This window comes from Lissotriton helveticus, chromosome 7 (genome assembly GCF_964261635.1).
Source record: "Lissotriton helveticus chromosome 7, aLisHel1.1, whole genome shotgun sequence".
NCBI classification, from domain to species: Eukaryota; Metazoa; Chordata; class Amphibia; order Caudata; family Salamandridae; genus Lissotriton; species Lissotriton helveticus.
The window spans coordinates 1,357,857,745-1,357,874,120 of NC_136068.1; the positions used below are offsets into that span (position 1 = coordinate 1,357,857,745).

A 16,376-nucleotide genomic window follows, 5' to 3' on the forward strand; every position below is an offset into this window, starting at 1 on the left:
AGACGAACGAAATTAGGCCAACAATAAAGGTTAGAAACAAGAGAAGGAACTGTGCCATGAACCGTTCGATTATTTTAATGCTTGGGTTGCTGACCTCACTTACAGCTCTGGAGCCCCAGAATTTAATTGATTTCTGCATTGCACTTAATTTAAGCCAAATAGTTTTATGTGCCACCCATATGGAGGAGGAGAGAGAGCACACACTCAATCCCATTTTTCCAAACCTAAACTGATAACTGTTACTTCTCTTTTTGAATTAGTTTGGACGGGTCATAGAGCTGCATTTTCTGTTCTCCAACCCTACGCCACCAAAGTGGTAGCAATTAAATTCCACGCGGACTGCTTTACTGGTTGACAGGACCTCATCTAAATTACGTAGCACACGTGCACCCTGTTTACTTTGGGCCTGGTCTCCTACCTTTTCTGGAGACGTGGAAACTTGCTCTACACATTTTAATTGTGATTACAATAAATACAATTTGAATGATTGGATTACTACCACCATGGATACCACCATTCCTTTTAGATCTCTCAACCATCCTAGGGAATATTCCTTGGCCACATGGTTTTTGAGTGAAGTAATATAAGATAAAATGAATGTGAAAAGTAAGAATGACTACGGCATATCATCTATGCATTATCAGGACTAAACTAGGTATCCAGCTTAACTAAGGCACTACACAAATCTTGTTTAGAAAATCTGTATTGTGCACTATCTTTCTGGATTGAAGAGGCATCAAAGAAGTTTATATTGTTTTATTTTTAATGATCCCTTTAATCCCAATGCCTGTGCATCATCCATCAATCTGTCTCGCCATCTCTGTCTAGGGTTATCGAATGGTTTTCCACAGTAAAACCAAAAATATCCATCTTTTTCATCCAACAGTAACGAGGCGATGGGTCTCGGACATTGCTCTTCTAGTGTAGACACTCAGTGTACACTGCTATTACTATTTTTGGGGACTGTATATGAAGAATGCATCAAGGTAAAAATTAAAACTTATCTCCTCAGGTTCTGCGCTGGACCCATGCCCCATGAGGGTAGCCAAGTAATTGGGTCCAGTGATAGCTTCTACTAGACCAAACTCTGCAATTCTCCTTTCTAATAGGTCAGGTTCCTATGTTGGAAAAAGGCCCTAAACATTCTATCACTAAATAAACCTATGGCAGATCCCGAGTATTTTGGCTCATTAAAGACCAATTTCTCATCTCCTTTTCCCTGCCAAACTTCTGAAAGGCACAGTTAATAGGCAGCTATCAGTAATCCTGGAGACGGACAATATTTTGAACCTTCAATGGTCGTGATTTTATTAATTTCACAGCACTGAGACCGTATTAATTTCTGCTGCGATCAACCTCCACATTACTGGCATTACTGGGCCTCTCCGTAGCCTTTGCTACCATCTCACATGCCATCTAACTAGAATGCCTTGTAACCCTTGGGACAGTTCTTGACTGGTTCCTTTAGTATTTTAGTGATTCTTCTCAGGCGGTGTCTATTGCTCTTTTCCGTTCTCCTTTCAAACCTATTTCCTACTCGGTGCCGAAGGCCTCTTAATTGTGTTCTGCTTTGTACAGTGTGTGTGTGTGTGCATAGAAATATATAGTGTCTCTTCCAATTCAAGGTATCAATCTAAGACTGTATGCTAATGCCGATAATGCTCAACGGATTCTAGGGCTCGATGGAGACTTTAAGCCTCTGCAGCTCCTATTCCACAAGTGCATGTGTTTCATTGCTATGTGGATGAATGCCAACTCTTTGCATCTTAATTCTGGTAAAACAGAACTGCACTTATTTGGTAAGGCATCAGCTGGAACCACAACTGGTGGCAGTCTCCTTGCGGGCGCCTCCTGCACTGACTAGCTCAATCTCTTTCTGAGAAACTCACTTCTACCTGTTTTTTCTGCACAGGGCTCTTAGGAAACTTCTCGTTCTTCTCTATGATTTTCATAAGAAAGTGGTCCAGGTTATAATCTGTTTTCACTCATTACATCTAAATCTTCACTACCTACTTGGTGTCTAGGCTATAGCATATACAAAACACAGCTGCTTGTCTTGTGTTAGGGTTGGGTAAGCACGCTTATTTCATCTGATCTCCTCACTTTGGTTGCCAGGTACAAACGGTGTCGCTTCAAAGCTCTGTTTGTGCCTCATTGCTTATTATTTCTCTTGTTCCTATTTGGCAAGGCTTTTTTCCCTGTAAATATTCATAAGAAGTTTACTCTTTGAGAAGAACTTCTTTGTTGTCCTTTGCTTTCGAAGCACTAGGACTGGTGTCAATCATTCTCCGTAGTGATGGCTAAAACTTAAAACCCCCCTGCCTAGATGAGCTAGACTTCCTGCTTTTTACAAATCACTTACTACTCTTTTCTCTTAGGCACAATTTGTAATTAGCGCTAGGACACGCTGTCCATTGGCATGTTGTTAGATCTGGGGGTCTCTAGTTGGCAGAGGTAGGTACCTATGTCCAAATAGGGACCCTAGCTTCTAGTCATGGTAAGGGGGATACACTCTTTAGATAACCCCTGCTCACCCCCTTGGTAGCTTGGCACGAGCAGACAGGCTTATCAAAGGCAATGTGTAAAGTATTTGTACCAACACTCACAGTAACACAGTGAAAACACCACAAATGGACTCCACACCAGTTTAGAAAAATAAAGTATCTTTATCTAAACTGCACAAGACCAAAACGACAAAAATCCAACACACACAATTCAAGAATAAGTCTTTAAAAGAGTTCTCGGGTTTGTGTCAAAATAATCCACAGTTGCGTCACGTTTAGCCCAAAGTACCTGTAGATGCGACAAAAGTTCCAAATGGAAGCTGCAGCGTTGAATAACAACTGATGCGTCACTCCTGAGACCCTGGGAAGGCGATGTGACAGCCCCGCTGGACGCAGCGGGCGTGTTGCGATGAATCCGGTCTGTACGGGGAGGAAAGCGATACGTTGTATGGATTCCGGTGCGCAGGTTCGGTAGGAAGCGTCACAAAAAGGCACGATGCGACGATCTTCGGAACGGCGACGATCTCCGGTGCGGCGACGTTGTGCAGCATCGATCTTCTCCTCTCGCGGCCCCTTGATGTGATGGCTCTGCAACGATGTTCGCAGAGACGTGATGCGGTCCGCAAGCAAACGGTGCGGCGATCTCACCCAGCGACGACAGGTTCTGCGACGATGTTCGCAGCGACAGTAATCTTCCCGCATCGGGCCGATGCGTTCCGCAAGCAAAGGATGCGTCGGCTCTTACAGCGGCAACAGGCGCTGCGCCGATCTCGAACTTCGCAGCGGCGGGAATTTCCTCACACTGTCAGGGATGTGCTCCGCAAGCGAGCGATGCGTGAACATTTGCAGATTGTCTTAGTTTCTTCTTGTCAAGCTTCCCAAACAGCAGGCACAACTTCCAGAGGTACCACAACTGGACCAAGCACTCTAGGAAGGGGAGTACTCATACAGCAGAGGTCAGGGGGAAGCTGGGGGTAAAGTCCTTTTGTTCCTGGAACTTCTTAACAGGGAGCCAGCTCTACTCAGGCACTTGGAGATCTCTTCAAGCAAGGGGACACAGAAACAGCAAAGTCCTTCCCCTCTCCTTGGCAGCAAAGCAACTGCAGGTCAGCCCACAAGTACACAGCAGGACAGTCCTTCCTCTTCAGTCTTCCAGCTTTCTCCTTGGCAGAGGTTCCTTCTTGATTCCAGGATGATCTCATTTTCTGTAGTCTGGGGTCCTATACTTATACCACTAAAAGTCTTTGTTCCCTTTGTGCAGGGGGGCCCTGAGCCCGGTCTGAACCAGTTCTGGGTGTTCCTTGAGCACTTTGTTTTCCTGGCTTCTCCTTTCCTTTCAGAGAGAGGGGTAGGGTCGTCAGCCGCCCAGCAGGAGGTGGAACCAGCATTGTGGAAGGCAGGCACAGCCCTATTCAGTCCCAGGTGCTACCCCCTACCATCACTCTAGATGCAGATGGGGCTATTCAACCCAGGGATGGCCACTCAGCCTCTGGGAGCCACCCAGCCCCTGTCACTCACAAACCAGACAGTCAATTCACAAACAGGCCAAGGCACACAGAAAGGTCAGACAAGAGAACAGCCACTTTCTAAAAGTGCGGTTCTCAAACACAGGATTTAAAAACCACCTTTCTTAAAAGATGTGTTATTAAATTCTGAGTTCAGGGATACCAGACTTTTATGTCCTATCTTGCCCCTATGGGAAGATATGCAGATAACCACTGTACACAGCATTCCCCAAGACAGCCTATGGGCAAGATAGCCTTACAATAGTGAAAAACGAATATGGCTGTAATTCACTACCAGAGCATGTCACCTGCACTAGTACATGCTCTAACTTTCACATACACTGCACCCTGCCCAAGGGGGTACCTTGGCCCTTCCATAGGGGTGTACAGAAAGGGAAGGGTAAGGCCTGGTCAGTGGGGACACTGGCCAAGTTGACATGGTAGTTCACAGATTGCACACAGGCACTGCGGTGGCAGGCCTGAGACACCATTTTAGGGCTACTCCTGTGGGTGGTACAATCAGTGCTGCAGGCCCAGTAGTAGCATTTGAATCACAAGCCCTGGCACACTCAGTGCACGATACTAGGGACTTCCTGGTAATACAAATATGCCAATAATGGATAACCAATTACACTTACAATTTAATCAGGGAGCACTTGCACTTTGACACTGATCAGCAGTGGCAAAGTGCCCAAAGCATCTAAACCAGCAGAAACGAAATCCAGCACAGCATCAAAAATACAGGAGGTAGAGGCAAAAAGACTGGGGAAACCACGCCAAAGATGCCAGGTCTAACACATGTGTGCACTCTTTAAAATGTAGTTATTCAACCATTGTAAGAGTCGAATGGGTGTAGCTAGAGTGTTGAGTAAGGGAAAGATTAGATAAATAAACGAAGATAGTGGAAGGCATGGACTAGAGTAGCAATAGGAATATGAAGAGAAACTACATGGAAAAAGTGGAACAAAGGAGGAAAAAGGGAATGCACTGATATGAACAATCAAGTAATCATATTTTCCTATGATGTAGAAAGGCAGGACTAGATGTAACAAGGTACTTTATTGCTTTTTTAAATCTAGTACTGAGTAAAGTGCATTGCTCTGTGCCAGTGAAATACCTATTCACAATGAACGCAGGGCAATGTGAATCTCAAAAGGTACGCTGCTTTGTCTAACGTGGTGTGAAAAAAAGACGTGTGCAAATTGATAGACAACGTATCAATGCTTTACATCTACCATTCCCAAAATGAAAGCAATCCATGGCAGTGTCCTACCAGAATATCAGGTTTCAATATTGACCCACAAAAATATTTACTATTGAATATCGACTACCACTGTATCATCAAGGTATGTAAATCCAGGTATGTATAGATTTACTTCTTTAACTTCACATCTATTTACCTTAATGACATCTATGTCTCCATGGTATGTGGAGTTAATGAAAGTAAATGTCTACCCTCCGTGACGATATAAAAGTAGTCCGTATTCATCAGTCGATGGTTTGTGTGTTGTTTGAACTCAATATTCTGACAAACAACTTTCACCTCCAATTTGTCAAATCAGAGCCTATGGATTGCTCAAGTGGACAGCCATAATTTAGTCTGACTTTTTTTGTATCTAGCAAACTGTCTAATGCATATTCATTCACTACACCACGTCCTATGGAGTACCGACAGTTTAATACACCATACGAAGACAAACAGGGGCCCTGGCAATAGCACAGTGCTGCTCTCACCTGTTCCTTTAGTGTGATTGGCCCAGTGTTGATATTGTATTAAACAAACTCAAAAAGGCTAAAGGGCTTTAGTACTTACCGAAAACGATCTTCCAGAGATATTGGTGCTTTTTGTGACTTCAGTGATATTTACGTGCAAGCATACCAAATCTGCAACGAGAAAAGCACAAAGGAGGACCCTCTTAGAGTGGTGTGGACCCAACCCACCTGCATGATATAGCGAAGGTGGACTACAGGTAAAACAAACTATACTTAACCCAACTTTCCAGCACTTCCAGCAATCAGGTAAAGTTACTTTCTCATCAAAGGCATTACCAGACAACAGATTTTCCGACAAGACTAAATATAGCTGCCCGTGGCTCCTAAAAGGTGAAATAGTCCAGCCCATGTATTGATCTTTAATAAGGACGTGCTTATGATTTCTAATCATAGATGGGTGTTTTGTTGTAAGGTGCAGGTGACGTGTTGGATTAAAAAATTGAAGTTGAGCAACTCTATGAATAATATTGTAAATATACTCTTGCATACGGGACTGCAATAGTTCCACACAAATTGGCACAGGGTTACAGGCATACAGTTTGCAACCCAACCACTGTGCGTGACCCTTCCCCGTAAATATCTGGACTCTTGGCTGGCGCGTTGGTAGGTTTCGTATGATGATGTGGTTATTAGTTCAGCCATTAGCACGAACACACTCCACCATTTCTGCACATCCTGGAAATCAAATGGCCTATGTATTAGTGGAGATACTAATGAATATATGGACTGGTTGAGCAGTTACCTCTCCCATTCCCTTAACTTAAATCTAAACTGGACCCAGACTCTTGTATTACGGGGTTGAATCAATTTCAGAGAAAGAGATTTTACAATGTCTGGTTCTTTGAAACAATACAGTATAATACAACAGAAGCCCATCCTACCTCGTAAGCTAAAAGCTCTATTGCATATGTATTAGAAAATATTTATACTACTCTGTGCATCTGCTTACCTCCCAGTTATCGTATGATAAACTAGTCAAAATGATTGCATATGAAAACATTTGTAATATCTTTTCTAACTTAACAGACATCAGAAGAGTACAATTAAGACAAATACCCACAACGGGTATTACCAATTGCTCTTTCACCATATTAAAGAATCAGCGAATTGCAATATATATTAAAAAATAACAGTGATCAAACACTACTAATGATTTCCTTCCAACACCAGAAACAAAATTTCTTTCATCTTTTACTTCAAGTATCCCCACTTACTGAGAATAACGAGCAGCATTTGAAATAATGAGCAACATTAAAACCTCAATGGCACATATGGCCATTCAGGACAGGCAGAAATAGTGTAGTACACATTTGGATGTAAATAAAATGAGTGTTACAGTTCAATATGGTAACTTACAGTACTTACCAATAATTGGATATCTAGTTCAGGTGATTTTTTTATTCAAGGGGGTTTGGGTGCTTTGCTCCTCTATTGCAGAGGAGTCATTACATGTTCAAGAAGTGCATGGTTAGAAAAGTGTAATATTCTTGGGATTTAAATATCTCCTCCCCCAATTGGTTTGTATTTAATTAAAAAGGGTGCATGTTAAGAACGTGCCCTCAGGAGCATTGATAACAACTTCATGTTATTTATAGGCCACCTTAAATGGGGAGTGGGGGTTCTCCCCAATAAATATTCGGGAAATATAGCGGACGGTGGTGCAATTGTAAATCACATGAACCAAGTAACACCGGACCAACATTTTTAGGCTTTGAATAAAACATTACTCGGCGTTTAAAAGTTCACCTGAAGGAAAGTTTGGAATATTTCGGTGCAATTAGTCGTTTCTTTTTCAAGTCTGGCCAATAAAAGTGATCAAATCATAATTAGCATCGAAAAGCAGTTTACAGGCAATTTGGGTTTTATCCTTCAAGACATTCTTTGGAATATTAGATGCAACTTGGCATTTTTAGGAACAGGAAGCCAGGAACGAAGTTCATAACTGTACATTATCTAATTACCAATTTATGAGGAAGATCACAACTTCTCCCTTAAGAAAACAGTTGCATATTTAGTTGCAAATTGTGCATTTTTTGGTATATGAAGCCAGCAACATTGATAACAACTCGGTATAATTTGAAAAACACTTTACAATGTCAATGGTGGGTAAAGAGTAAAACACTTCTGCATATGAAAACACCAGTTTCAACTTAGGGTCTCATTACGATGTCGGTCGGAAAGGATTCCAATGGCATTCAGTTAGTCCAAATCTGATTCGGGAACCCGCCTTTCCAACCGACTCAGAAAGCCTGCTGATAAACTACTGTTAGAACTGGGGGTCTCGAGTTGGCTGAGGTAGGTACCTTTGCCCAAATAGGGACCCTTGCTTCTAGTCAGGGAAAGGAGGGACACACACTCAGATAACCCCTGCTCACCCTCCGGTAGCTTGGCACGAGCAGCCAGGCTTATCTCCAAGGCAATGTGTGAAGTATTTGCAACCACACTCCCAGTAACAGTGATGACACCACACTCATTTAGGAAAATAGCAGTATCTTTATCAAGAAGAAATACGATGAGACCAAACGATAAAAATATCCAGCATAAGCGTATTCGTAATATTTCACTGGGCCCGTTATTAGGCCTACAATCACTTGTAGGTTCTTGCGGTATTAATGAACAGTTCACGATGATCTAATGCAGTCCTAATGCAATGCTATGCAGTTGGTAATGCAGTTCGTAATGTAGAAATAAGACAGTCCTTAATGCAAGTACTAATGCGGTCCGTAAAGCAAATAATAATGCAGTCCGTAATGCAAGCACTAATGCGAATCATAAAAGCAAGTAATAATGCAGTTCATAATGCAAGTACTAATGCGGATCATAAAAGCAAGTAATAATGCAAGTCGGCACCGATCGCAGGGCTAGTAAAGATTTCTATGCCACTCTTAACTGACAGTCAGTGACTGCCAAAATATGTCCCCAATACTTTTACGAAGGAAACAAAGTGCAGCTCCACAATCCGACCCCGGGACTGCTACTCCTCGGGGAGTATGGGCGGCGATACGGACTTGAGCGGAGGCTCGCGCTGCAAAGATGGGAAAGGCCGAGAGGGGTCTCTTGTAGAACCCACTCCGCCCCAGGCGGTGACACAGGAACCGACCCCGGTACTGCCACTTCTTGGCGAGTATGGGCGGTGATACTGACTTGAGTGGAGGCTCGCGCTGCAAAGATGGGAAAGGCCGAGAGCGGTCTGTCGTAGCACCCACTCCGCCCCAGGCGGTGACAACCGAACGCTCACTGAGCGTTACCTGGCGGCGGGTGCAGTCACTCTCTCCTCTCTTCGTGGCTTGGTTTTCACGCTGTGCGGATTTTGGTTGATGGCAGCTGCTTCTCGCAGTGAGAGTCGGGCTACCAGGTGATGGTCTCGCAGCTGATCGGCTCCCGGGGCGACTCCATTGATCTTGGGCAAAGGACCTCAGACGCATGATAGTGAAGGTTCACAGGTCTCTCCTTGGCAAAGGCAGGCTCGGGCCGACGGCGGTGATTTCTCACGGCTCCCCCTTGGGACGACGGTCCAGGTCGATGGCGATGACTATCACAGCACTTCTGGTCATGCTGTTGATCGAAGCAGAGCACAAGACTGCTCCGGGGCACACGGTCTCGTGGCAATTTTCACTAAGGTCTCAGGCTGCAAAATGCACATGCACACAGCGTCGCTGAGACACACTTGGAAACTTTGATGTTCCCGAGTTTCCACAACAGGGAGCCAGCTCCTCTAGGGCCTTTGGAGACAAGTTACTTCAGGACACAGCAAAGTCCTTTCAAGCAGGGGGACACAGCACACAGCAAAGTCCCTTGTCCTCTCCTTAGTCAAATCAGCAAACTGCAGGCCATCCCCAGAACACACAGCAATGGCAGTCCTTCTCTTCAGTCTCTTCAGCTGTTCTTCCTTGGCAGAGGTTCCTCTTGATCACAAAGTAGTTTCAATCCTTACTCAGAGTTTTGTCTTGAGTGCAGGGGTTTCAGCTCTCACATTTATACCCCTAAATGCCTTTGAAGTCTTTGTGTTCAGAGGGCTCTGAGCCCAGCCCAAACCAGTTATGGGTGTCTTCTTGACAGTGCACACCTTCTTTCTTTGATAGTGGGGGAGTGGGGGACTGGACCTCAGACACTCCGCAGGAGGTGGAGCCATTCTTTTGTGGCAGCAGCACAGCCCTCTTCGCATCAAAGAGGGCTACTTCTCCCACCACACCAAATGCAGGCCAGTCTGTTGCTGTCTCACCTACTTCTCCCTGGTGTCAGGACACCTCCCAGACCCGGTCTGATCCAAACCCAGACAGTCAATACAAAACCAGGCAGAGGCACACAGGATGGTTAGGACAAGAAATCACCCACTTCTAAAAGCGGGGTTTCTAAACACACAATTTAAAAACCATCTTCACAAAAAGATGTATTATTAAATTTGGAGTTCAGGCACACTAAACTCCATCTCTCCATCTTATGCTTATGGGAAGGTATGCTGGAAACATGTGACACAGCATTCCCCGATTTGTCCTATGGACAAGATGGCCTTGCAACAGTGAAAAACGAATTTGGCAGTATTTCACTGTCAGGACATGGTACACATATCAGTACATGTCTTACCTTTCACAAACACGGCCCCCTGCCCCGGGGGGGGGGGGTGAGGGGGGAGGTGCCTTGGGCCTACAACAGGGGTGTCTGATGTGCATAAAAAGTGAAGGGTAAGGCCTGGCAAGTGGGTGCACTTGTCAGAACAACATGGCAGTTAAACTGCGTGCACCGCAGTGGCAGGCCTGAGATCTCTTTTTATGGCTACTTGTGTGAGTGGCACAATTAGTGCTGCAGGCCCACTAGTAGCATTTGCATTACCAGCCCTGGCACACATAGTGCACTTTACTAGGGACTAGTAAGACAAACATGCCAATCATGGACACCCAATTACCATAGCACCTTATACAGGAAGCACTTGCACTTTGACACTGTTCAACAGTGGCAAAGTCCCTAAAGCATCTAATTCGGCAACACAATCTCAGAAAAAGGTCTAGGAGAAAAGACAAAAAGTTTCAGGAACTTTAGCCAAAAAGGGCCAAGTCCAACAACTACAATGTTGGGAAAGTGTTTGAACTTTCCGAATCGGTTCTGACTTGGTTCCCGAATGGCATTCGGAGGCACTGAGTTGGTCGGAGCAGACTCTTACAGGACTATTGACCACGTTTCCAGCTGATGGATTACAATGTTGGATTTGGACAGCCTTTCCGAACCTGTTGGTCCGACACGGGTCGGCTGTCATAATCCGACTTTGGGGGCCAGTAGCAGACCCCCTTCACCTGAGAGTCTCCGAATGGGGCCATGAGGGTACCCAGGGGTCCCCTCTTTCCAACCATGAACAGCGTGGCAGTCACCATGGGGTACAGGTCACAGGGGGCACCATGTTTCCTACCCATCCTTTTCTTCAATGGGAACCTGTGTACTTGGTTGGAACACAGGCTCCCATTGAAGTCAATGGGAGTTCGATCGAACGGTGTTCAGAAACTTCGAAATCGGTCGGTGGGACTCCCCGAATCCGATTCGGTCGGAAACAAATCCAAGACAGAGTCGGTCAGAATGCTTTCCGACCGACATCATATTTGGCCCCTTAGTTGTCTCTGGGCATTGTGAAAGCAATACAGAAGAGCAAAGTGCAAATAACCCCATTCTCGGTTTGCCAACTCTTCTTTCATTCTTTATATCTAATTCGAATTTTTATTTTAATGAAATCAGGCCAATTCACGAAGGCATTTTTGGTTATAAATATAGATTTACAGCCAAAAACACCTCCATTAATGCCTATCAGGTGACAGGTGTTTTACTACATGAGATTTTCAAATGTTTTCATGGAAGTATGTCACCTCCCTAACCTCTGCAAGCTATGGTGACTTTTGCTATTCTGAGTTTGTTGCACAAAACTGCAATCTGTCCTACTCCAGTACTCATATCTGTCTACCTTGCAAATGAACCAAATGAACAGGTGTGTCTAGCATATATGAATGGAATGTTTTAGTCATTTGATAGGAAATTACCAGCACGCATTACAGATAGAAAGGACATTTTGAATAAATTTGAGTATACAATGGCTACAGAATACTATGATCTTTGTTACATGGGATGTAACCAATTTATGTTCATGGATCGTCAAGGAATTTAGTATGATGGTTTTGATCCTTTCCAGTAGATGAGCAAATTTCTTTAAACATACAGAAAAGCTACTAGATGAACAAGTTACTTACCTTCAGTAGCACTTTTTCTGGTGGATACAGTATCTGCCTGTGGATTCCTCACCTTGTGAATATTCCCCTGCGTCAGCAACATTCGGAAATTCGTTTGTAGCTCTTCACGCCGAAGTGGACGACGTCACAGAAGCACGGCATCGCGCGCGGCTCCGCTGACATTTATTATTATTATTATTATTATACAAAATTTATAGCGCGCTCAGTTACCCAGGAGCATCCCGGCGCGAGACAGAACAAGGAGGAACCTCAGCTCAATCGCTACACTGGAAACAAATGAGTCTTCAGAAGTTTCCTAAAGAGTAAGATCTTGGGCTCTGAACGGATCTTAAGGGGCAGGGAATTCCATAAAGTCGCCACTTGCACTGAGAAACGCCTGCCCCCAGAGCGAGCCTTCCTTACTCTAGCTGACTGCAGACGATGTCCTTGATCCGAGCGCAAAGGACGTGTGGGCTTGTAAGGGCGTGCCATAGTGGAGAGAATGGGGGGGCCCTTACCATGTAGAATTTTGTGGGCCGTACATAACGCTTTAAATTTCACCCGCTCCTTAACGGGGAGCCAGTGCAGCGTTTTCAGGGCCGGGGCAGCTGAATGTCTTCTGGGAACATCCAACAACAATCTGGCGGCTGCATTTTGTACTTGTTGGAGAGTTTTAAAAGTCGCTTCGGGAGCACCGAGAAACATCGCGTTCCCGTAGTCGAGCCTCGACAAGATTAAACCGCGAATCAGCAGCTTCCTTGCTGGATCAGGGAGCAGTGGCAACACCTTGCGAGCTGACCGCAGTAGCCCAAAACAGACCCCCGCGGTCTTCCTGGCGTGGGTCCTAAAGGACAGATCTTCCTCCAACCAAACTCCCAAGGTCTTAATCTCCTTCTTGGGAGATGGTGGATCACCCAGAGACCGGGGCCAACAGCTAGCAATAATAGAGGGACTGGATTTGCCTAAGAGCATCAGCTCAGTTTTTTCCCCATTGAGCTTTAGGGCAGAGTGGGACATACAACGATGGACATTTGCAAGGCAGTCATACAAAACTTCAGGTTGTTCCACCAGCTGGGTGAGGCCCACCACCAGCTGAGTATCAGCAGCATAGCTGATAATCTTTACTCCTGAAGGGGCGACCACTCTTTCAAGTGGAGTCCTGTATATATTAAATAAGGTAGGGCTCAAAGATGAGCCCTGCGGGACTACACATTGAAGAGGGAACAGGGTCGACTGCTCTGCCCCTTCCCAAATTTGGTAGAAGCGATCAGAAAGGAAGGATTCTAGCCATTTTAGGGCCGTCCCTGCCACACCCACCTCTGACAGGCGTTGGAGGAGCACCTGATGACTTACGGTGTCAAAGGCTGCACTCAAGTCCAGGAGGATCACTGCCACTGACCCTCCTGTATCAAGAATGCTCCTTGCTTCCTCCACTACTGCCAGTAGGGCTCTGTCCGTCCCCTGACCGGGACGGAAGCCAGTCTGGGAGTCTCCCAACAGGTGATGTGACTCTAGATGACAGGAGAGCTGGCGGTTAACCAACCTCTCTGCGACTTTTGAGAAGCCGGGCAGAAGTGAAATCGGCCTGAAGTTGGCCAGATTAGAGGAATCAAGTCCTGGTTTTTTCAATAGTGTTTTCACCACTGCCTTTTTCCATCTCTGGGGCACTATGCCCTGAGAGAGTGAAAGATTAATTAGGTCAGTAAGCGGAGTGGACAGAGTGTTTGCAACTAGTTTAAGGTATTTCATGGGGACTGGGTCACTAGGAGATCCACTCTTCATCTCTTTCAAAACTTTAATGACCTCCTCCTCAGAAAAAGGGCCAAAGGAGGGGAGCTCATCAGGGCAAATTATTGGGCTAACATCTAGCTCCGGGATCTGAGGGGTTGCAGGCAGAGAGGACAGGATCTTCTCTATTTTAGAATGAAAGAAGTGAGCCAGTTCTTCACATTTTTCTTTGGAGTTATCATATACAACTGGCGGGACCGGGGCCTTCAGAAGTTCCTTAAAGATATTAAAGAATTCCCCTGGTGAGTTACTTGCCCTCTCGATCCTATCGCTGAAGAAGTTCCTTTTGGCATCCTTCAACGCATTTTTATACTTCCTCATCTCTCTCTTGTAATTTTCTCGACTTTCTTTCGTCAGCTCTCTCCTCCATGCGCGTTCTAATCTTTTGCATGAGGTTCTGAAACCCCTAAGTTCGGGGGTATACCAAGGAGCGGAGCCAATTCTTCTTTCCCTGACAGGTCTCCGCTTTTTTGGAATCAACAAGTCCAAAGCATTAGTCAACCAAATTCCCATATGTTGGTCAGCAATAATGGGATCAGCAACAGGAGGAGGACAGGTTCTTGCCAACTCTGCCGCCCAACTGTCCGCTGGCAGCTTCGACCAAAGTCGTTCTACTATGTACTGTCTAGGTACAGGATCTCCCCACTTCTCCAACTGCCATCTAAGCGGCACTAGATAATGATCCGTCCAGGGGAGAGCCAACGGCTGTAGCGCTTGCAGGTTCTTTGAGTTGGCAAAAGCAACATCGAGCTGATGACCCCTATTATGGGTGACACCAACATTGGCAAGATGTAAATCAAGTGCACCCAGCGTGGCTTGTAGGTCTCTCGATACAACATCGTCGGGGTCATCGAAATGTAAATTGAGGTCCCCGAGGATTACAAAGTTGGAGGAAGCGGCAGCCAAAGGAATCACTGCCTCGATGAAAGAGTCAACAAAATTACCCAGCATTGCAGGAGGCCGATACACAAGAAGGCCAGAAATGGAGACGGTAGAAGATATGCATAGGGAAAATTGACAGCCTTCAGAGTTGTTAATGCCGCAATCTACCGCTTTGCATACGTATTTGTCTCTGTATACAATAGCCACTCCTCCCCCCCTCCCGTCCGGCCTATCCAAATGGAACAAAAGGTATCCCGAAGGGAGGGCTTTAACGATGTCAGGACCAGAACAAGAGGTCAGCCAAGTTTCCGTAAGGAACAAGGCGTCCAAACTGTGGTCTAACAATAGGGAGTTAATTTCCGTGGCATGGCAAGGTAGTGACCTGCAATTGAGCAGGGCCATAGAGAGCAAAGTCCGGTCCTTGCAGGTGCTAGCAGGACAGCACACATGACAATGTGCAAACGGGGTACCTTCCACCCAGCAGTAGCTACAGCTGGAATGTTTGAACACACGTAACGACAGCAGAGACTCCCTAGAATATATCAGAGAAGGATCCCTTTGCGCCACAGAGTTAAACAGGGTATCGTGTCCGGGCCCAGACGGGCTTAACTCTGGCGAAACTCCGGCGACATTCCGGCGATGACGCTGCGTCATGACGCTGCGCGTCAGTATGGCTGACTTAATGCACGCCGAGCACCTACCAGCTAGAGCGCTAACCACGCCGCCGACAATGTCCCCCCTCCCAAGATGGCCGCTACCACGAGACAGTGGGCAGGGACCCGCGAGAAACGCGGTGATCTCTCCAAATTAGAGTGGGGGTTAAGGTGGCAGTGATGCAAGTCTGCGAGCGGCCTCAATTTAAAAACAAGGGACAAGGGAAAAAATAAAATCAAACGCTATCAGAAAAACGAGGGGAATTTAAAAACGAATTAAACAGTACAGCTAGTAACAGAGTAGCTGTGATTGCGAGGGCTTCCTGGCTTCTAATCAGATGTTAAGGCTGCTCACCTGCCCAAGCGCCTGCCTTTATGCACGCCGAGCACCTACCAGCTAGAGCGCTAACCGCGCCGCCGACAATGTCCCCCCTCCCAAGATGGCCGCTACCACGAGACAGTGGGCAGGGACCCGCGAGAAACGCGGTGATCTCTCCAAATTAGAGTGGGGGTAAGGTGGCAGTGATGCAAGTCTGCGAGCGGCCTCAATTTAAAAACAAGGGACAAGGGAAAAAATAAAATCAAACGCTATCAGAAAAACGAGGGGAATTTAAAAACGAATTAAACAGTACAGCTAGTAACAGAGTAGCTGTGATTGCGAGGGCTTCCTGGCTTCTAATCAGATGTTAAGGCTGCTCACCTGCCCAAGCGCCTGCCTTTATGCACGCCGAGCACCTACCAGCTAGAGCGCTAACCGCGCCGCCGACAATGTCCCCCCTCCCAAGATGGCCGCTACCACGAGACAGTGGGCAGGGACCCGCGAGAAACGCGGTGATCTCTCCAAATTAGAGTGGGGGTAAGGTGGCAGTGATGCAAGTCTGCGAGCGGCCTCAATTTAAAAACAAGGGAAAAAATAAAATCAAACGCTATCAGAAAAACGAGGGGAATTTAAAAACGAATTAAACAGTACAGCTAGTAACAGAGTAGCTGTGATTGCGAGGGCTTCCTGGCTTCTAATCAGATGTTAAGGCTGCTCACCTGCCCAAGCGCCTGCCTTTATGCACG

At 45.9% G+C, this 16,376-nt stretch overlaps 1 protein-coding gene across 4 annotated transcripts in view; it reads right to left on the reverse strand.

The window, feature by feature from the left end:
* PIK3R6 (phosphoinositide-3-kinase regulatory subunit 6) overlaps positions 1-16,376 on the reverse strand; it is a 745,472-nt gene that overhangs the window by 16,654 nt on the left and 712,442 nt on the right. For all 4 annotated transcript variants that reach the window (XM_078654671.1, XM_078654672.1, XM_078654670.1 and 1 more), the window contains one exon: positions 5,823-5,893. In XM_078654671.1, the coding sequence (XP_078510797.1) occupies positions 5,823-5,893 (71 nt within the window). The remainder of the gene's footprint in view (positions 1-5,822; positions 5,894-16,376) is intronic.